The following is a 22,389-nucleotide window of genomic DNA, read 5'->3' on the forward strand; positions in this document are numbered from 1 at the left end:
CTGTTATGAATTCACCTTATTCATTTTTTTTTATTTTGATAATTTGATCCCCTCCCCTCCCTTTTTTGGATCAGATTAGCAAAAGTTAATCACTGTGAGTATCTTGAGTCTAAACCACTAGCTGCTTCCCAGACTTTGGCCACATATTTCTATGGATTCTCTTCCTAAGAACAGGGCAAGGGGGACCTGGAATGATGGCATGGGGCGGAGGGAGGGAAATAAAATAAGGAATAGGTATAGTGAGATCAGTATCTGGGAATCTGGAGGCAGAAGGAGAGGTGGCTGGATTATCACTTGGAGTAGACAGCTAGATGGTGCAGTGGATACAGCACTGGGTCTCAGGAAGACCTGAGCTCAAATCTGGCCTCAGACATTTATTAGCTGTGTGACCCTGGGCAAGTCACTTAACTCTGTTTGCCTCAGTAAAATGAGCTGGAGAAGTAAATAGCAAACCACTCCAATATCTTTGCCAAGAAAATCCCAACTGGGGTCATGAAGAATCGGATATGACTGCATAATAGGCTCTGGGCCTTGCATCCATGGCTAGAAGAAAGTGATAGAAGCCTCCTTCCCCATAGTAATAATAATTCATATTCACACAGGACTTTAGTGTTGACAAAGATAGGAGGTGGGAGAATTACTGGCTCCAGAAAAGGAAATAGATTTGGATAAATCAATGTTTGCTCATTGTCATATAATTATTAAGTGTCTGAGGCAGCACTAGAACTCGGGTCTCTTGATTCCATTCCCAAGACTTTTCAGACATTGCCTGGTGATAGGAGGAGCTTAATAAATGCTGGCTGATTGATAAGCAAACAGAAGCTGTTCCAAAGCCACGGTGCACAAAGCCTAGTACTCAAAACCATCCTGACAAGTATTTGATGTGGTAGGTTAAAAGAAAATCTCCTTTTAGCTAATGCTATTACGGAGAATAAGCCAGGAACTGCATGTATATAGGCTGCCCTGAACTCACCCTGGTCAGTTTTCTTCTTGCTGCAGGCTTGCAGGCTAGCCCCATTAGGGACCAGTTCCTGACTAACTGTGGAGGTGAGAATGAAATGCCTTTGTATCTGAGGCAAAAATCTCCACCTGACCCTGTCTTCTATGTTTCTCCATATATTCCTGTCTGGGCCCTGCCTCCAACCCTGTCTACCATCTGGATACTGGTTTCTGACTCGCGGCTTTCCCGAGCTGTGCTATGGATAGACCACTGAAGTCAGGCAGACCCATCTTCTTGAGTTCAAATCTGGCCTCAGACACTTACTAGTTGTGTGACCCTAGGCAAGTCACTTCACCCCGTTTGCCTCAGTTTCCTCATCTGTAAAATGAGCTGGAGAAGGAAATAGCAAACCACTCCAGTATCTTTGTGACCCCAAAGAGGTCACAAAGAGTTGGGACACAACTGAAAAACAACTCAACAATAAACACTAAGCTGTGTTACTGGTTCTGAAATCTGTCTCTGCTACCTGGGTGACCTTAGGCAAATCCTTGGGCCTTCTATTTTCTTCTTGTGTAAAATGAAGGGGTTGAGAGATTCTGGATGGCCAATGGTGAAACATGCTGCCCATCTCCCGATGGAGAGGAGATGGAATCAGGGTATAGGACAAACTATATTTTTTAAAAACATGACCAATGTGAAAATTTGTTTTGTTTCACTATATTTGTTAAAAGAATTTTTTTTTCTTTTCTTTTTTCCAATAGAGGGAGAGTAGGATTGGTGAGAGGAAGGGGAAAAAAGACCCAGATTTTTGTTAGTTGAAAAAAATATTAATTTTTTAAAAATAAAGAGGCTAGGCTAGGTGAGCCATGCAGTCCCTTCCAGCCCTAAACCTATAAGACTATGATTCCTACCCTGGACTTGGCCTTTCCAGGCCTGCTCATGACTTCACTGGGTGTGGCCTCACTCCCAGACTGACCCGCCATGCCACCTAAGGATGGCCTACTCTTACAAAAGAACTCTGTGTCAAAAGGTTCTTTCGGTGTCTCCAAAGCCGGCCCAGAATAAAAGGGCTTTGTCGATCTGGTTTCTAAAAATCCTAAACAATGATGGATCTGATACAACTTGTGCGATCTTTGGTCCACATCATGTATCTGCCCCAGGGAGGCAGTGAGGTCCAGTGGGAAGGTCACTGGATTTGGAGTCAGGAGACAGGTTCAAGTTTTGGCTGTGTCTGGAACAAAACAGCACTGGACCTGGGTTCAAAGGGAAGAAGCCTGGGACAACAGAAAGAGCGCCGGACGTGGGGTTTGTAGGACCTGAGTTTGAATTCTAGCCTGGCCACACACTTGCGGTGAGAAGCTGGCCTCACTAGGTGACTTCCCTAACTCCCCTGGACCTCAGTTTTCTCACCTATAAAATGAAGGGTATAGACTAGACAGTCTGAGGTTCCTTCAGTCTTGATATCTATGATACTATAAGAGTAAGCATTAATACTGCATTTTAAGGTTTGCTAAATGCTTCATGAACGTACAATCCTCAACAATAATCCTGGGAGGTAGATTTTATTATTATCCTCATTTTACAGAAGGGGAAACTGAGACAGACAGAAGTGAAGTGACTTGTCCAGGGTTACAGAGCTAGTTAAGTGTCTGAGGTAAGCCTCAAACTCAGGTCTTCCTAACTCCAGGCCCAGCACTGTACCCACTAAATCCCAACATAGATACTTATTATCTGTGTGGCCATGGGTAAATCAATTAACCTCCTTGAGACACCAATTCATCATCTGTAAAATAGGGATAATAATGCTTTTAAAAAAAATATTACTTTTTTACATTCTATTTTTTAAAAATTTGAGTAGGATAATAATGTTTTATAACAACCTGTCTCCCAGGGTTGTAGTGAGAAAAGTGCTTTGTAAACTATGAAGGACTCCATAAATGGGAGTGTTATTCTTTATAATAAAATTACCTGATCAAGCTATGGTTACTGAAGGAGGTGGTAGCTTCAACCTCTCAGAATGGATTATCTCTCCCCAGTATTCTACCACTGAAAATACAAGGCCTATGATGACCCACGCTTTTTCTTCCACTTCATGGGAGAACATGGAGCCTATTTTCATATGGCTCCCCTCCTAGTGGGGTTCGGGTGGTTCTCTGTGGGACAATCACATGATGCTGTGTGCTGTGCATGCTCCCACGCATGTGGAGAAAGCCTACCCCCTCAGCATGTCCCTTAACTCCCGGCACCTGCACCCCTACCAGGTGCTGAACAGACTTCGGAGGCAAGACTGTTTTCTCCTCCTTAGCTGAGCTGAGATTTCACCTGTTCCTCAGTGGCAGAACCCCTTTCTTCCTGTATATTTTATCATCTAAATCAGCAGCATCAAATTCACATAGAAATGGGGGGGAAGCACTACACCACAAGGATCCCTATGGGCCACCTACAGACTTAGAAAACCACATAATAACATTATCGCTGTTTTACTATATTTTTATTTATTTTGGTAAGTTTCCTGATTTTATTTTCATCTGGTTAGCTTAGGCCAAAGGAGGCACTTTTGACACCATCAGTTCTCAAAATGTAATCGGGGGATGCCTGTGGGCCCTCCCTCAAGGTCAAAACTATTTTCACAGGATGCCCTTTTCCAACTACCTATCTATTTGAGGGCTGGATTTTCTTCATACACTGCAACCAGAAAAAAAAAAAACATATTGCAACAGATTGAATGCAAAAGCAGATAGGAGAATCCAGCTGCGTTCTGTGAAGCCAGACACTATAGAGAATTGCAAAAACATGTAAAATAATACCATTCTTCTAATTGTTTTTTGTTTTGGAAAATATAATATTTTTCATAAAAAATGGTATGTAAACATTTGAATATACAAATGGATTTACCATTTTAGATGAATTACTGTTTTAAAATGTTATCAGTTTTCATTTTTAGTATGGTAAATATTGATAGAAACAACTCACATAAACAAAAGCTCTGTGGGGTCCTCAGTAATTTTTAAGGATGTAAAGGGATCATGAGATCACTTGTCTAAATGAATCACTATAACCTTCCTGATTGCTCTTTATTGTTTGCTTTGATAAATGTTGGCTTGCTATTCATGATCAACTTTTGTGTAACAAGCACTTGATGGCAGGGAATGAAGCTTTTGTTGTTATTCAGTCGGGTCTGACTCCTCATGACCCCATTTAGAGTTTTCTTAGCAGAGATAGTGGAATGGTTTGCTATTTCCTTCTCCAGATCATTCTACAGATGAGGACACTGAGGCAAACAGGGCCAAGTGACTTACCCAGGGCTAGGAAGTATCTGAGGTCAGGTCTGAACTGAGGAAGAGGAGTCTTCCTGACTCCAGGCTTGATGATCTATCCACTGAACACCTAATCGCCTCAGGGAACTAAGCTAACCGAGATTAAATTAACTATTACCCTCTTGGCTGGGGACACTCTTAAACTGAAAATATCGGATGTGTCATAGTTAGATATAGTTCTAGCCCCAATAATCCTCTTGAAAATAGGAGAGCAAAGGAGTGATCATGCAGTCACCACTGCTGGTTCCAAGGTCTCTTAGCTCATCAAAAATCACAGCCCTCTCCCTGAAGTCAGTACAGACATGGCTGTCCTTCAGAGACACTGCCCAAGCCCATCCTTGCCATCTGGGGAGAGGACTATATTATAAACACAGAGAGTATGCCTTTTCTTCTCATCTGGGCTAGGGTCATTCTAGGTACTGGAGAGTGGATAGTATTATCTCTTGGAGGCTCAGCCAGAATGGAAAATCATAGAAACTAAGAGTGAAAACACACATGAATGGAGATCTAATCCAACCTTTCACCTAATGTGGGACCCCCTCTAAGATCCTACTAACAAGTCACTGTATAAGTTTCTCCTTGAAAAGTCCTAGTGATGAACAGTTCACTGATATACAAGGTGACCTCTTCCATTGTTGTACAGCTGAAATGGTTAGCAAATTCTTCCTTATAATATGCCCGCATCTGTTTCCCAGAAACATCTGCCCATCAGCCCTAGGTCTATTCAATGGAATAATAGAGAATATGTCTGCTTCTTCCCACAGGCACAGATAGAAGCAGAATAATGCAGTAAAAATAGCACTGGGCTTGGATCCAGGGGACCTGAGTTCAAATCCCAACGCAGATATGACTGTGGGGAAGGAAATGGCAAACCATTCCAGTATCTTTGCCAAGAAAACCCCAAATGGGGTCATGAAGGGTTGGACATGACTGGAAAGACTGACCAACTTCTTCACCTCAAAATCTGCCTGTATCCTCCCTTCTTTTCCTCTCCACTAGAAGGTATCCCTTCTCCTTTGTAAGCCCCCCACCACCCCATACTTTTGATCCTATCCCAGCTCCTCAAGGACCTCCTCTAGCAATGATCATCTCCTCCTGCTGCCTCTCCAGTTTCTCCCTTCGCACTGACTGGCTCCTTCCTGTCTGCTTACAAACATGCTCAGGTCTCCCCCATGCGAAAAATAGCTTCTGTTATTTCCTCCAACTAGACACGTCTCTTTTTCTCCTGCCAAGCTTCTCCAAAGAGAAGTCCAATCGTCACTGCCTCCCTTTCCTCACCACCCACTTCACTCTAACACCTTGCAATCTGTCTTCCATTCCCAAACCCCGCTACTAAAACTGCTCTCTTGAAGGCTGCTGGTGACCACCTAAATACCAAATCCAAAGGCATTCTCAGCATTCACCTCCTTCACCCATGTGAAGTATGGTGTGGTACAGAGAGCACTGGCTCAAAAAGCTAAAGGATCTGGGTTCAAGTCGTGCACCTGGTGTGTGACCTTGGGCAAGTCATATGGTCTCCATAAGCCTCAATTATCTTATTTGTTAAATGAAAAGGGATAGAACTAGATGCGTTCTGAGGTGCCTTTCAGCTCAAGAACCATGAGTAATTTCTAACCAGTCCATTCTCCTTGAAATGTTCTCCTCCCTTGGTTTCCATCCTGGCCCTCTTCCTGTCTCTCTGACTGTCCCTTCTCCTGCCTAACTTCTAGTCTTGACCTTTCTTTTCATTTTTCTATAATCTGTTCCTCAGATATCTCATCTGTTCCCAAGGCTTCAACTATCATCTTAATGTAGATGAGTTTCAAATTGACAATTTACCAAGGCTGCCTGACTTGCGGATAAAGAGAAATTCAGATGCCAGAGGGCTGGATGAGGCAGCTAGGTGGGCACAACGTATAAAGACTTGGACCTGGAATCAGGAAGACCTGAATTCAAATCCAGCCACAGACAATTACTAGCTGTGTGACCTTGGGCAAGTCATTGAACCTCTGTCTGCCATAGTAGAGCCTCCCCCCCAGGGGTGTTGTGAGGATGAAATGAGACAATATTTATAAAGTGCTTAGCATGGTACCTGGAACACAGCTGGAGCTTAATAAATGTTTTTTTTTCCTTCTCAGATTTACTGTATAGTGCCTGGCACCTAGCAGGAGCCTAATAAATGTTTGTTTCCTTTCTTTCTTCCTGGGCTGAAGGTACAGTGCCTGGCACATAGTAGGGGTTTAATAAAGGTTTTGTTTCCTTCCTAGATTGAGGGACAGTGCCTGATACATAGTAGGAGTCTAACAAATGTTTGTGTTCCTTCCTGGGTTGAAGGTATAATGCCTGGCACATGGTAGGAACTTAATAAATATTTGTTTCTTTCCCTCCTTCCCGGGTTGAGAGTATAGTGCCTAGCACATAGCAAGAGCTTAATAAATGTTTGTTTCCTTCCTAGATTGAGGGACAGTGCCTGGCACATAGTAGGGGTTTAATAAAGGTTTGTTTCCTTCCTAGATTGAGGGACAGTGCCTGGCACATAGTAGGAGCTTAATAAATGTTAGTTTACTCTCTCCTTCCTGGGTCAAGGTCAGGGGTTCTAAAGCCAGTGGGGTGGGGAACAACAGGAACTCACACATTGGTAGTGAAGACACCATAGACGAGGTCCTGCTCAGGAAGATGGAACGCACTCTGGAGTTCGTTGTAGTAGAACGGGATCTCCCCTGGGCGGGAGCAGTTTAACCGGGCCTTCATGAAAGTAGTCCACGTGTCTTCCAGCAGGAAGCGCCCCCCCACATCATTCTTGCACACACGAGCCACACGTGAATAGACAGTGCGCCCACAATCGTGCTCCACGGCATTCTCTCGCAGGAAGAAGTAGGCAAACAGCCCAATGTCATAAGCAGCTACAAAGTTTGGCTCTGGAGAAAGAAAGTTCAAGGGAAGAAGAGGAGAGAGATCAAGCAGATATCAGGACGAAGGGGGTAGGAATGAGGAGGGCATGTAGATTATGGAACTACTTAACTTACTATAGATCTGGAGCTAGATATTACAGATTATAATATAGGTATATGTTAGATATTATAGATCACAATATAGCTAGATACATATTATATTGTGTCGTGTTCTAACTCTAGAGCTAGAAGGACCTCAGAGACCATTAAGTCATTTTACAGATAAGGAAACTGATATCCAGGGAGGTTTAAATGATTTGTCCTATCACAATTACTACACATAGTAACCATCAATGTCAGAATTTGAACCCGGTTCCTCTGACACCAGAGCTAGTAGTGTTCTTTTCATTGTACCATACTGCCTTCTGATAGAAATCTTGCCACCATCCCAAGCAGCGTCCTTCTCCAAGATGGTAAGTTAGGAGCCATCAAGACCCCAAGGCTCATATTGCCGTCTTGAATGACACACACAGAGGATAATGGTAATGGCAGGAGAGGAAAAAGGTGGAGGAGGAGCCCCTTCCAAGCTCCCTTTCACAGTACCTAGGACAGTTTGTAGTACATAGTAAGTGCTTAATAAATGCTTGCTTATATTGTAATGATGATCAACTGGGAAAGACTTAGCTACTCTGATCAATGCGATGATCTATGACAATTCCAAAGAAGCATCATGAAAAGTGTTAGCCACCTCCAGAGAGAAAACTGATGATCTCTGAGTGCAGATTGAAGCATATTGTTTTTCACTTGATTTTTCTTGTCTTTTTTTTTCAACATGGCTAATATAGAAATACTTTTGGCATGATTTTACATGTAGAATTCAAATCATATTACTTGCCTTCTCAGTGGGTGGAAGAGGGCAGGGGGGATGGGAAAGAACTCAAAATTAAAAAAAAAGAATGTTGAAGTATATTAAAATTTTTTGAAATTAAAAACAAAGGAAAAAAATTTAAAAATGATAAATGCTTACTTGCTTGACTCACATTAGTATCTTTCTGAAAAGATTCTTTCTGACTCTCTTTCGTAATATGTCTTTGCCCACTTTCTGACCTGGCTGAACTTGAAACTAAGACACTTTGGTCCTTGGTGCCACCCCAAATATGCAGCAGTCCCTAAGCTGCCCATCTCTGAATATCAGTTGTGTTTTTTTGTTGTGAATTTAAAAAGAAAAATCTAGGAATGTGTATTCCTCAAAGGTAGGAGGATCAGAAAAGGGGGCGGTACCCCCACATTTTGGGGTTGGGGGCTGTGTGTACCATTGAGCCACTTGGAGTTATACTGAGCGGTGCGAAGAGGTGGGCCACTGCCCAGGCTTCGGTAGATGGCAGGGTCTCGGCCAGAGAAGTCAATGACGGTGGCAGCATACAGCTCACCCTGCTCTGAGATCACTGCTGTGGAGTTGTGTCGCGGGTCATAGGGGCATCGGGCCACGCCATTGATCTTTTCAATTGTCCGGCTGAGGTTCCCTGCCTGGGAAGAAAGTGAAAAAGAGGAAAATAGAGCAGAGAGAAAACTATGGGGAGTGAAGGTACATACTGTAGGGAATGAGGAGTTTCTCTCCAATCCAGGGGTGGTGGTTGGGAGCTGTGTGTTTTCCTTCCACCTTAGTTTGGTAACTTTCCTCTGACCTTGAGCTTATAGGGCCACCTGAGAACCACCTTGAGGACCACCTTGGTTCTTCCTCCCCATAATGTTTCCTCTAGGTCCATGCTAACCTTTGTAGTTCATAACTCAGGACAACACTGACTTCTGCTATCTCCAGGCAATCCGTCATGACCTTAGTTGATGACTCTCCCCAACCAAGAAACTAGCTCGTGGTATCAGGGCTGGGACATACCTCACTCACAAACAGCCTCACCTGAAAGACTCCTCACCTGTCTGCTGGAACACACAGGGGAGAAAGCATTGGTGCCACATGTGAAAACCTTCCTGGCAGACACAATCAAGACCCGAACATAGTTCTGACACTCCTCCTGGGGTAGGAAGGCAAGGGAAAAAATCCATTAAGCAGTCAATCAATCACTAAGCATTTATTAAGCACCTACTATGTGTGAGGCACTCTTCAAAGGGCTGGGGATACTGACAAAATCTCTGCCCATCTCATCTGGGTAAGTGAGGGGTGGGGTTCAGCAGAGTGAGTCTCAGAGAGATTTTAAAATACTCAGCACTAAGTAGCCCTGGATTTTTTTCTCATTTATCAGGTTTTTCCAAATGCCACAGTCTTTTCCTCTCAGATCTCCTCCCCCATCTCAGGCATCACTGTACCCCAGCCCTCGGATGTGCAAAGTATCCCTCCTAATCCCAGAGTCAGGGGGAGGGGAGAGATGCCTAGGATTCAGCCTGGCCACATACTTCAGTCTTCCCTTTGCTTTGGCAGGACTTGCGTGTTTCCTCATTGGAGATCCACTCCGTAGCCTGGGGAAAGAATGGAAAGAGTTCCCAGTGTTGTCAGGCAATAGCCTAGGAAGGAGAGGGAAATGAGGAGTCTGATGCTACTAGGGAGGGCCTGTTCAGTCTCCCTAATCATCACATCCATAGAATACGAAGGGGGTTGCAAAGACTCCTCCCCTGGAAACCTTTTAAAGACCAGAAAGACAACTGATAAGTATCTGGTCGAAAGCCATGAACAGAACAGGAAATGCAAATGGTCAGCTACCATATAAAAGACTGCTCAAAATAACAGTAACTAGCATTTATACAGTGAATTAGGGTTTTCAAAGCTCTTTACATATCTTGTTTGATCCTCATGCCAATTCTGAGGTAGGTGCTTTATTATCCCCATTTGACAGATGAAGAAACTAAGGCTGAGAGAGGTTAAATGACTCATCCAGGGTGACAGGAAGAGTTTGAGACAAAATTTTTCAACTTGTTTTCCCTGAATTGAAACAATTAAAGTTTCATCTCACACCTAGAAAATTGGCAAAGATGATTTTTAAAGATTGAGAGAGATAATGTTAGAGGGGGTGTGGAAAGATGTGTAGACTAATGCAATGTTAGTAGAGCTGTAAACTAGTCCATTCATTCAAGAAATCAATTTGGAATTATATAAATCACTAAACTTCTCAAACCCTATGACCTAGCAATCCCACTGTACATTCATCATAGACCTATACCCCAAGGGGTATAGGAGGCCCTCATGGAAGCAAAAAAAACACACAAAGAAACTGGAAAAAAAAAGCAGGTGCCTATCTACTGAGAAATGGTTGAACAAACTGTGGCATATAAATGTAATGGAATATTATCGTGCCACAGAAAATCCCAATAAGAAGAATCCAAAGAAACATGGAAAGGACTTGAATAAAGTGATTCAGAGCAAAGGAGGCAAGCCAGGACAGACCGGTGTGCACACAGACAATATGTAAAAGGCAGGCACAGAAGAATAACCACCCTGACAACGGTACCTGCTCCCAGGACAAGTGTTTCATAGGGAAGTGGCAGACCTGGAATGCCCCATCGACAGAAAGGCTCACTTAGGCGTCTGCAGGATAAGTTGGGAGGACATTTGCTTGGAGTGGAGAATCTTGTGGTATTTTTACGTGGGAAGCGTGATGGTGTGTGTGGGGGGGGGGAAGTGGCAGGCGCTGTAAAGCCTGCTGGAAGGGCAGGGTTGCAGTGTCACTTTCTTACTGAAAGGGAGCTTGCTTCAGTGTGTGTGTGTATAGGGAGAGGAGGTGGATGCTCACAGTGAGGAATGTTACAGTGGGTGTATAGAGGACAGAGAATATAGGCTATGTGAGGGGATTTCTTTTTCTTTTTTATTTGCTTTTTTTTGGTGAGGCAGTTGGGGTTAAGTGACTAGCCCAGGGTCACACAGCTAGTAAGTAACAAGTGTCTGAGGCTGGATTTGAACTCAAGTCCTCTTGACTCCAAGGCCAGAGCTCTATCCATTGCACAACCTAACTGCCTCAATCTAATCATTAACCCTTCCTTTATAATCTCTTTTTGTTTTGGTCTGGCCCTGTAATTCCATTGGTGTTAAGAACTCCACTTGAGGAACTCCTACCTATGCAGGTAAGCACCTCCTCTAAAATTTAGTCAGAGTTGCCTGGAGCATTAAAAGGTTAAGTGACTCATCCAGGGTCACACAGCTAGTCTGTGCAAATTTAGGGACCTGACCTCTGATGTTTCTCATGCTTAGGCCAGTTCCTATTCACTATGTGATATTGCCTCTCTTGTGGATTTATTTTCACTGCCAGGTTTTAGTTTGATAAATATAGTTGTGTTCTCACCGGAGGGGATAGGATAATGTTAGGAAGTAGAGGAGGTGGACTCTGTGCAAATTTTGTTGTTTCAGCCATTTTAGTGTCTAACGACTTTAGTCGTGTTATCTCATTTAGGGTTTTCTTGGCAAAGATACTGGAGAGGTTTGCCATTTCCTTCTCCAGCCCATTTTACAGATGAGGAAACTGAGGCAAACTGGGTTAAGTGACTTGTCCAGGATCGCACAGCTAGTAAGTGTCTGAGGTCAGATTTGAACTCAGGAAGATGTGTCTTCCTGACTCCAGGCCCAATGTTCTATCCACTGTGCCACTGAACTGCCCACGTGCAAACAGGAGTCACCAACAAATGCAGAACCATTTTGGGGCCTGATGAATATCATCAAATTGATGTTATGTTTCTATGTACTTGGGACATTTAGCAACCTTGGTTAAAATTACTGACATTTTGCTTTGTAATATGACTTGGTTCCTCTTGGCCTCTCCCTTAAAATGTACCCAGTCCTCCCATTTTCATATGCTGTCCCCTCAGTACTTTGATTCCCACTTCGACTCTTCTAAGAAGCATCTGTGCACTGAGCTACAGAAAACCTAACAGAAACAGAAGGTGTTTTGGTCTCCCCTACAGCCAAGACCTAGAGAGTAAGGGAAGTTGTGGTAAATCCCTCTAGCTCACCTTGATCTCTCCCCTCTCCAACTCCAGTTGAATTAGGTTTGGAGTCTGAGGACCTGGGTTCACTTCCCAGCTCTGTCACTTACTACCTGTGTAAATTGGGGCAGATTACTTAGCAAACTGTAATGAGGAGCAAGGGATAGAAGTGATCATAAAAGAGACAATGGACAATTTCAGTTACACAAAATTGGAAAGCTTCTGTAAAAACAAAATCGATGAGGCTAGAAAAGAAGCGTGCATGAGGAGAAAGGAAACTTTGTAGCAAATATCTCTGCTAAAGTCTCAAAAACAAGACAGATGGGGAATTAATATAAACATATAAGAAAAAGAGGCATTCCCCAATATATAAATGCTCAAAAGATATGAACAGGCAGTTTTTAAAAAGAAAAATACAAGCTATCCAAAGCCATATGAAAGAATGCTTGAAATGAGTAATAATAAGGGAAATGCAAATTGAAATAACTTGGAGGTTTTACCTCTCATATCACTAAGACTGGCAAAGATGACAAAAGACAAAAATGGTAACTGTTGGAAGGAAGGAAAGACAGGAAAGCTAATGCCTCATTTGCGGAGCTGTGGACTATTTAGTCCAACTGTTATGGAAGACAATTTGGAATTATATGGGAAGAAAAGTTAATAAATTATGCATACCCTTTGACCAAGTGTAGTACTGCCAGGAAATACCCCCAAAGAAGTAAAAAGCAAAGAGAAATGTTTTATACACACATACACACACACACATTACATATACAGATACATATGTGTGTCTCTATGTATTCATACAAATGTGTATAGATATATATGTGTGTGACATATATGGCATTTATATAACTCCGTATAAATACATATACATACACACATTTATTTGTTTGTTTATTCATTCACTTGTAGTGGCTGTTCCACAAACAAGACACTCCAGCTCTTGGCTCCAGACGTTTTCTCTGGCTATCCTCCTGCCTGGAATGCTTTCTCTCCTCCTTTTCAACTACTGACATCCTTCATTTCCTTTAAATTCCAACAAAAACCCCACTTTCTGTAGGAAGCCTTCCCCAATCCCTCCTAATTCTAGTGTCTTCCCTCTTTTCATCACTTCCTATTTATCCTGCATAGAGCTTGCTTTGTATATATTGGTTGACATGAAATCTCCCCCATTAGCTTATAAGCTCCTTGAGGGCAGGTACTGTCTTTTGCCTCTTTTTGTATCCCCAGAGCTTAGCATAGTGCCTGGCATATAGTATGTGTTTAATAAATGTTGGCTGCCCACTGAGAAGCTAAATAAGTAGTAGCATTTGGATTTAATGGATTATTATGCAAAAGAAATAATGAAAATGGAGAATTTAGAGAAATGTGGGAAAGACTTAGATGATCTGATATAGAACAAAGCAATCAGAATTGGGAGAATAAGTTACAAACTGACCACAATAATGTGAAGGAAAACAACATGGGAAGTTCAGAATTCTGATCAATGCGGTAGTGGATCACAACTTCAGAGGACTGATAGTGAAGCAGGACTTGGGGGGGAGGGCGTAGAATGAGGCATGCATTGTCCAGTGGGGCCAATATGTTGATTGATTTTGCTTGACTGCTCTCATTTATTGATGAGGGTAGGGGTTGGGGGGGGGGGAGTCGTTAGGAAGTGACAGTGAGGTGGTTTTTTTTTAACCATCAATAAAACATTATTTAAAAAATAAAATACAACGAGGAAGTTGGACTACAAATGCCTTCAAAGGTCCCTTCCAGCTCTAAACCTCTAAATCTGCGAATGGTGGAATCAGACAGCCAAGCACTTTGTTACATATTGTCTTATGTTGTTCTCCAATTCTGCCTTGTTGATCTTGTCTCCCCATCTGGGTTGTCCGTACGCCTATCCTCTCTTTTAACAAATGGAGAATAACTTTGGTGTAAGGTCACAGGGCCTCTCAGGCTCAGTCACACTTTTAATGCTATTTTATTTCACTAATTTGGGGGACCATACATTGTATGGGAGTACCCTGGGGTTTGTATGATGTGGTAAAACAATGTTCAACCATAAAACATTAAAAAAAATTTTAAAGAATCAAAATCTAAAAGACGGCAATCAGCTCCTTGTGGGGAGGGGCCCCACTTTACACTTTCTCTTGCATCCCCCAAAGCATCCAGCACAGGGTCAGACGCTGTGCAGAGGCCTAGGAAATAATTGCTGATTGATGGGGAGCCAAGCAGTCTATCCCCTAAAGCATCTGGGTAAGGATTCTTCTCAAATGGCTGGTAGAGACACTAAGTAATAGGGACCAGACTAAAGGCTCTCAGGAAAGGCATTTTGGAGGGCCTCAGTTTTGAGCTAAGTGCTTTGAAGGAAGTAATGGGAACAGTTTGGCAGACAGGATGCCCGTGTTCTTCTTGGAAATCCACTGGTAGGGGGTCAGAAGCTATGCTCTGGAGGCACCATACCACAGGTGTGCAGGCCAGATGCAGAGAGGGAGATGGCACACAGAGCTGGAGAAGGAAGGCAGGCATGCAGGGTAGTGAAAAGTGCCCTGGACTTGGGAGTCAGAGGGTCTTCGGCTTGAATTTCAGCTCTGCTATTTATTAGCTGTGTGATATTGGGCAAGTCACTTGTCCCTTCACTTGGTTTTTTGTTTGTTTGTTTGTTTTTTGTTTTTGAGTGGAAGATTGTCTTGAAGGAGGGGAGGGCAGAGGCAGATGGTACAGTACATTGAGAACTGGGCCTGGAATCAGGATGACCTGAGTTCAAATTCAGCCTCATACATTTACTACCTGTTTGACCCTAAGCAAGTCACTTAATCTCTGTCTCCCTCAGTTTCTCCATCTGTAAAAAGGGGATAATAATAGGGCCTACTTCTCAGGGTTGTTGTGAGGATCAAATGAGATATTTTTAAAGCACTTAGCACAGTGCCTGGCACATAGTAGACACATAATAAATGCTTGCTTCCTTCCAGAAGGAGCGAAGAGAGCAATGGACTAGAAGAGAGGTCTGGGAACTTTTAAAATTATTTTCATAACTAGATTTCAATATAATTGATTTTTTGTAATCCTGTGTATCATGCATTTAAAAATATTTTTCTGCAAAGGTTTGGCCATACTGGAAAAAGAGGTCCCTGACACAAAAAAAGTGTTAAGAATCCTGAGACTAGATGATCTTTATAAGGTCCCTTGAAGCTCTCTACTTCTTGAATAAAAATCACCTCAATTCTCAGGTCAGGCAGTTTGTTTTGTGGGATCAGTGGCAGACTTTCTTTGTAGAATCCGAAGGATAGGCATTCTTGAGACAGTGTTTCAGGAAGAATCGTCTCCTAGGCTGTTAGCATCCCTGCCTGCTGGCAACCACACACAGAGGTTTGCTTGTTAGCCATTGGAATGGGGGGGGCCCAACTTTTTGCTGTTTTATATTTCACATGTACCTGCCTGTCCAACTCTTTCCACTGAATGGGCTAAGGCAGCCCCACATGTTCACATGAGAGCAGTCAGAACTTTGCCTTAGGGGGCTGTGCTTTAAGATATGGGTCCTGCATTGCTTCTAAAAGCAGGGATCCATCCATACCCATAGCCTTCTTATGGAGAGAAGAGTGTTTGACTTGACTACTTGCCAGGGGTCTTTAAGATCTGCTCATCTCCACTTCTGCTGAGGAACAGCCATAGTAGCTGTGGGTCAGATTAAAGATCTGGATCCCCCAAATGTGCTGTGACCCTGATTGTCTAAGTCAATAGGGGTGACTAGCCAGCTCTCCTTTTGAGACCTAATGCTGGGGCATTATCTGGATCATTTAAATTTAGGATGACTTAGGATAAATTTAGGATAAATGTTACTGCTTCTTGATTGTTTTCTAAATATCCTGATTAAATCAATTGCTAGAGTCTTCCCAGCTCCATCCAATTAAATAACAATAGGTAGCATTTTTACTTTAAGGCTTACAGAGCACTTTACAAATATCTCATTTTATCCTTACAACAACCCAAAGAGGTAGGGACTATTTTATCTCCATTTTACAGACAAGGAAACTGAAGCAAACAGAGGTTAAGTGATTTGCTCAGGGTCACACAGCTCATAAGTGTCTGAGGCTGGATTTGAACTCAAGTCTTCCTGACTCTAGGTCCACCACTGTATCCACTGTACCATCTAGCTGCCTTGGTGCCCTGTCCTCACTCCCACCAAAATTAGCTGGTATATATTTTGAATTTGTTTCTCTGTGTACAAAGGCAGTGTGGGGGTAATGGATAGAGTTGATCATACAGCCAAGAAGACCTGAGTTCAGTTCCTGTCTCTGACATATGATGAGTGAGTGACTACAGGCAAGAAGACAACTTTTTGGTACTCTGGGCAACCCTTTAAGATTATGAATTACAGAGAAGGTGCTAACATGCATTAGCAGATGGAGCTTCCTCATTTAAGAGTTCCTTATGTCGATGAAATGAAGACAAAAATTTGACTCCAAGTTAAGAGAATACATAGAGATAGGTCCAGTCCTTATCTGGAGTTCGCTGTGTGCATATTGTTCTCCTTCCAGCCCCCAGTAGAAACAGAAGCTCCCTGAGGGCAGGCACTATTTCATTTTTGTCTTGATACTCCGAGCACCTATCACAGTACCTATGACAGAGAGGCACTTAATAAATGATCAGTGACTGAATGATTCTTCCCTTTCCCCCCTATTCCCGACTTCTAATGACGATATTGTGAACAGAGAGATCATAAGCACTGTAGAAGTAGAGGGGAAGGAAGCCTTAGGAGTGGCTGAGAATATGACTGAGGCAGTGTGGCTTAGGGCAAAGAGCATTGGGTTTGGAGTCTTTAGCACCTGGGTTTTGCAATGTACTTCCGGCTTAACTTTAGAGAAATCACTTCCCCGTCTGGCCTTAGTTTCCTCATCGGTCAAATGAGAAAGTTGGACTAGATCAGAGGTTTTCTAGGGTTTTAGGGGATCAATGAATTTAGAAGGAAAAAAAATACATCACCATTTTCAGTAACTTCTAACTGAAATTTAAAACTTCCTTCAATTATTTAAAAATTTGTTCCAAAAAGAGGTCTGTTCAAAAGATTCACCAGACTGCCAAGGAGGTCAATAACATCATGACGGCTAATAATCCTTGGTGTAAATGACCATAAATGTAAATATGGAAGAGACCTTAGAAATCAACTCTACCAACCACCTCATTTTACAGATGAGGAAGGACCTCAACCACAGTCACACAGGTAATTAAGTGGCAGAGCTAGGGTCTGAACTCAGTTCCCATAACTCCAAATTTAACATTCTTTCTACAATGCCATTCTGCTTAGTTAATACTCTCTAATATCCTTCCCATCTCTAAATATCACGATTATATTCCCACTTAGAAGCAGCAAAATGATGAGATACCATCTCAAGCAATATGAATTCCCACTCTTGCTTAAGATGTGAGTCCCATCTGTCCAAAATGCTCAAAAGCAGAGAGGTGTTATTACAACTTCCTTCCTGCACTCTTGAGGAATGGGGGATGAGTTTGGGGAAATGAATCACAGCATTGCAGATTTCAGAATTGGAACGGACCTCAAACCACAGACAAAAGGGATCCCTATCATAATATACTGACAAGTGATTTTCCAGCCCTTTCCTAAAGACCTCTATCCAAGAAGGAAGAACCCTCCACTCTGGAGCAGCTTGTTTTACTTTCAGACAGCTCCAATTGTTAAGAAGTCTTTCCTGAAGGCAGGACTAAATTTGTCTCCTTATTCTCACCTCCCCTTATGCTTCCTGGTTCTGCCCTCTGGAGCCAAAGAGAACAAATTTAATCCCATCTCCACCTGCCAGTCCTTCAGATACTTGAAGGCAGCTAACATGCCCCGACTCCCACCCCCAGCCTCCAGTTTTTTTCTTCTGTAGGCTATACATGCCCAGTTCCTTCAGTCTATAAGAAATTAGCTGTTCCATCCATGAAAATTAAAATCATTTCTCAGTTCTGGTATAGTCATATTGGCTAGGTTGAGAAATAAGAATGAGGAACCATGGATGCTCCTTGTTCCTGAAGCCCAGAACCAAGAAACCCTCCATTTAAACCCAGATTTGGAGTCTTTCTCACTCAAAATCAGAAAATCATAGAATTTTAGAGGTAGAAGGGGCCTCAGCTTCCATCCATCCATCCACCTGCCAAGTGAAATTCCAAAAGCACGGCTTGGGTCATGTTGCTCCTCCCTTCATATGCTTCGCAATTACCTGCCATCACCGTGTCTTCTGGCTGATACAGGCGTGCATGTATTCAACCCAACAAACATTTATTGAGCACATACTGTGTGCAGAACATTGTGCTAGGAAATATACCAAGTTCAGATAATATGCATCATATAGAAGCTCCCATGGAGCATAGAGTCCAGTAGAGGAATATGGCACAGGGATAATTGTCATTGAAAATAACACTTGATCATGGAAGTGACAAGATAAAAAAAACAAAATTTTCTGTGAGGTGAAAGGCCAAAGGAGATCAAGGAAAGCTTCATGGAAGAGAGAGAATTCAGCAGGGATGGGCAGGAATTCTATCAGCAAAGATGGAGAGGGAAGCCATTCTGGGAATATGGAAAAGGACATGAAGGTGAAAAGACCCAGAGCACGTTTGGGAAATAACAATAATAATGATGATGATGATGATGATGATGATGATGATAACAACAGCTATCATTTATATAGTACTTTAAGATTTACAAAGTGCTTTACATATTTGATCCTCCTAACAGCCCTGGGAATTAGCAGCTATTATTATCAGGAATAGCTAAGGGGCTCTGTAGATAGAGCAGGAGGCCTAGAGTCAGGAAGACTTGACTTCAAATTTGATCTCAGTTACTTCCTAGCTCTGTGACCCTAAGCAAGTCACTTAACCGCTGTCTGCCTCAGTTTCCTCATCTGAAAAAGGGGGATAATAATAGCACCTAGTTGGCAGGGTTGTGGTGAAGGTCAAAAGAAATAATAATTGCAAAGCACTTAGCACAGTGCCTGGCACAGAGTAAGTGCTATATAACTGTTATCTTTTATTGTTGTTGTTATCATTAGCTTCCCCATATTTTGCTGTTGTTTTAGTCATTTTCAGTCATGTTCAACTCTTCGTGACCCCATTTTGGGGTTTTCTTGGCAAAGCTACTGGAGTGATTTGCCATTTCCTTCTCCAGCTCATTTTACAGATGAGGAAACTGTGACTTGCCCAGGATTACATAGCTAGTAAGTGCCTGAGGCTGGATTTGAACTCAGATCTTCCTGACTCCAGGCCCGGCACTCTTTCTGCTAAGCCATCTAGCCATCCAGCTGCCCCTCAGCATATTGTAGGAAGGAATATAAGACCAAAAAGATATTATTCTCATTTCTCTCAATCAATGAATATTTATTAAATGCCTATTATATGGCAGAAAACTGAGGACATAAATACAAAAAAAATTACAATATCATATATTTAGAGCTGGAAGGGACCTTAGAGGCCTTTGAGTCTAATCCCCTAATTTTATAGATGGGGAAACTGAGGCTGGAAGAGGTGGAGTGACTTCTACAGGGTCTCACCACAAATAAGTTCCTAGGGCAGAATTTGAACTCAGGTCTTCCACACTCTATAACCACCTGCTCTATCCACTTGTACCATCCCATAAATATTGGAACTGAGGTCTAGAAAAGCAAAATGACTAACTCCAGGGGATTTCCTGTTACTTAGTTAAGGAAAGAAGGAAGGATTCCCATCTGCCACAATTCCCCACTCAATCTCAGAGGTCTCCTAGACATCCCACCTGGTTTCTCCTGCTCTTAACCTTGATGCTGTGTGAGAGCAGAGAGCTCACACAGATCGTTGGGAGGTGCAGAGGGATTGGGCTGAGACTGGGGAATGTACCTGAAGGAGAGAGACGTTGGTAAGGCTGAGTCTGAAGAGATAGTTCCTGTGGAAATAAAAGATGCAGAAATCAGAAGTCATACTCATTGAAAAACACTCAAATATTGACCTACCTGGAGCTGACACACTTACTCCAGGCATACAACCAGCCAACCCTCAAGGAACAAGATTATTTTTAAAAAATATATAGCCTTCTCTAGGGTGGGGGGAAAGGAGAGGAAAAAAAAAAATAAAAAGTGCGCAGCCAGAGAGCAAAAGAATACCTAGAAGAAAGCACAGAAAAGCTGGGTTGCTTTGAAAATAATGTGTAGGATTTATTACATAGGTTTTCATGAAATGGAAATTTATTGTTTTACTTTGAATCCTCTCATGTTCTGCTGTGTATATGGACATTTTTTTTTGTTTTGTATTTAAGTTTAAAATGAATAAAAAATTTAACACACATACACACACCCCACACTCAAGAGTCCTGGAAAGGCCCTAGGAAGGTCAAACTGGTCATCCCCTTGCCTCTAGACAGAATGGCCCATTTCTAACAGCATCCTTGTACATGGAGGAGGGTCTCTCCTGGTTCAAAGGTTTAAACCTGGCTGCAAGAGAAGAATCCTTAAGCAAAGGTAGAAACGAGGGTGAGTGAGAACTCTCAGCAACCTCTCAAATTCCAGGACCTCAATGGTTTCTCAGAACAATAGAGTCCTCGGGCTTAAAGGGGTCATCTTATCCAGCCTCCTGCCACCAGCTCAGATGGACAGAAGATGCTACTAGCCTGAAAGTGCCAGCCCCAGGCCACCTCTTTCCTTCTATGTCTCTCCCAGGGTCTCTGATAGAGATTACCAAGGAAATCAATTCAGATCCCACTCTGTTCTCTATACATCCCTCACCCCTTACCCCCACCCTCTGCAGCAGTGACAGAGGGAAACAATGTCACCTTTAACCTCTGTTTTAAGTGGTGAGCTGGGACTGTGCTACATGATCAATAAACTATGAAGACTGAGCACAGGGGAACAAGGCTTAGTTAATGGCTGGGCCCTGCAATCCCACCCAGCTCCCAAGGGGTGAATCTCCTGCTCTGCTGGAGCCCAAGGTGTCTTTCTTGGCCAGTGGTCTGGGGCAACAGAGCCCCGGGATGAAGGCCACTCATAACCCAACGGCCACAGAAACAAAGGAAAAGTGGTGAGGGACCGGGCCTGGAGAGAGAGGGCAAGAACCAGAGATATGATGAACACTTCCGGTAACCAAAACAGGCAGCACAAAACACTCCTTCAAATTAATATTTCAATGCAAATTCAGTTAGGGGACAGGAGAGAAACCTTGGGGAGAAAACTTGGATCTCAAGACACAAAGCCATATTAAGGGAAGAGATTTTGGAGACCTCAAGGCTACTGTGTGTGTGTGGGGGGGGTGCCTCCACTAGAGAAGGGAGCAGAGCGTATTGAGGCCAGGAGGAGGTCACCTGGGGTAAGGGGGTATGGGAGAAAGGATTGAGAAAGTGTACTAATTGGTAGTTGTTCATTTAAACTAATTATTTACACTGAACAGGTCCTAAACTCAGTTGTTTCTGTCTCCTGAAGGAACATAAGCACTGTCAATATCTTCTAAATTTTGGTATCCTGGGACAAAGCCTCAGCTACTCTACCCTAGTTAGGTTCTGGTGGAAAGTCAAACCAAGAGAGAATTCTTATGGGAAGGTGAAGGGTGGAAGGGAGTGAAGGACACTGACCAAGGCAGGAAAATGATTTAAGGACCCTCTTAATTATCCCAGGTTCCCAGGGTACCCAGGAGGCGTATCTCCTTGAAATTTTACCAACCAGAGACAGAGCACAATTCAGTTTATCAAGAACATTCACAGGGGGTTTTCTTTACTTTGGAAACAAAGGCAACACCACATACAATGGGCTTCTGCACTTAGTAGTCATATAATCTTGGGGAAATAATTGAACAACTTTGAACCTCAATTTCTTCACCAAGGAAACAATATATCACTATCAGACAACATATCAATAAAGATAATAATACTTGCATTGCCTACCTCTATAGATAATTGTGAGGGACATATTTTATAAGCCTTATTATCTTGCCCTTGGGAAGCAGGGATCTTCAAGCAAAATTGTCCCCCCCACCCCATGCATCCTGGTCCTCATTCCTCTTCCACCTTCTGAAGTCCTTAAACCATGCCCTCAAGTATCCATTTTTTCTTTTTAAAAAAAATTTTTAATCTCTGTGGTGGGCTTTCTTTTGGAAAGGGCCTTTTACAATGTTCCTTATTGTTATATGTTAAGGTTATATTAAACTGTGCACATATTTATTACATAAGTGTTATTAACCCTTGTCATGAATAATATTCAAAATTTAGATTATTGCCTGTTGCCTTCTGGCTACCCAAAGCTCAGGCCGGCTTCCTCCACACAGTATACCACTTTTTTAAATTGCTTTTCCCTCTGCCCCACCCTTTCCCCAATCAATCAATCACAATTCTTATTCT

The 22,389-nt window shown here is 42.6% G+C and overlaps 1 protein-coding gene across 3 annotated transcripts in view; it reads right to left on the bottom strand.

The window, feature by feature from the left end:
- Positions 1 to 22,389, bottom strand: part of SEMA5B (semaphorin 5B) — a 190,480-nt gene that overhangs the window by 25,512 nt on the left and 142,579 nt on the right. For all 3 annotated transcript variants that reach the window (XM_020985957.2, XM_020985961.2, XM_020985956.2), the window contains 5 exons: positions 19,908 to 19,953; positions 9,537 to 9,599; positions 9,059 to 9,157; positions 8,441 to 8,654; positions 6,869 to 7,154 (listed from right to left, as the gene is read on the bottom strand). In XM_020985957.2, the coding sequence (XP_020841616.1) occupies positions 6,869 to 7,154; positions 8,441 to 8,654; positions 9,059 to 9,157; positions 9,537 to 9,599; positions 19,908 to 19,953 (708 nt within the window). The remainder of the gene's footprint in view (positions 1 to 6,868; positions 7,155 to 8,440; positions 8,655 to 9,058; positions 9,158 to 9,536; positions 9,600 to 19,907; positions 19,954 to 22,389) is intronic.

The sequence above is a fragment of the Phascolarctos cinereus genome, unplaced genomic scaffold (genome assembly GCF_003287225.1).
Source record: "Phascolarctos cinereus isolate Bilbo 61053 unplaced genomic scaffold, phaCin_HiC Scaffold_726;HRSCAF=1367, whole genome shotgun sequence".
In the NCBI taxonomy this organism is placed as follows: domain Eukaryota; kingdom Metazoa; phylum Chordata; class Mammalia; order Diprotodontia; family Phascolarctidae; genus Phascolarctos; species Phascolarctos cinereus.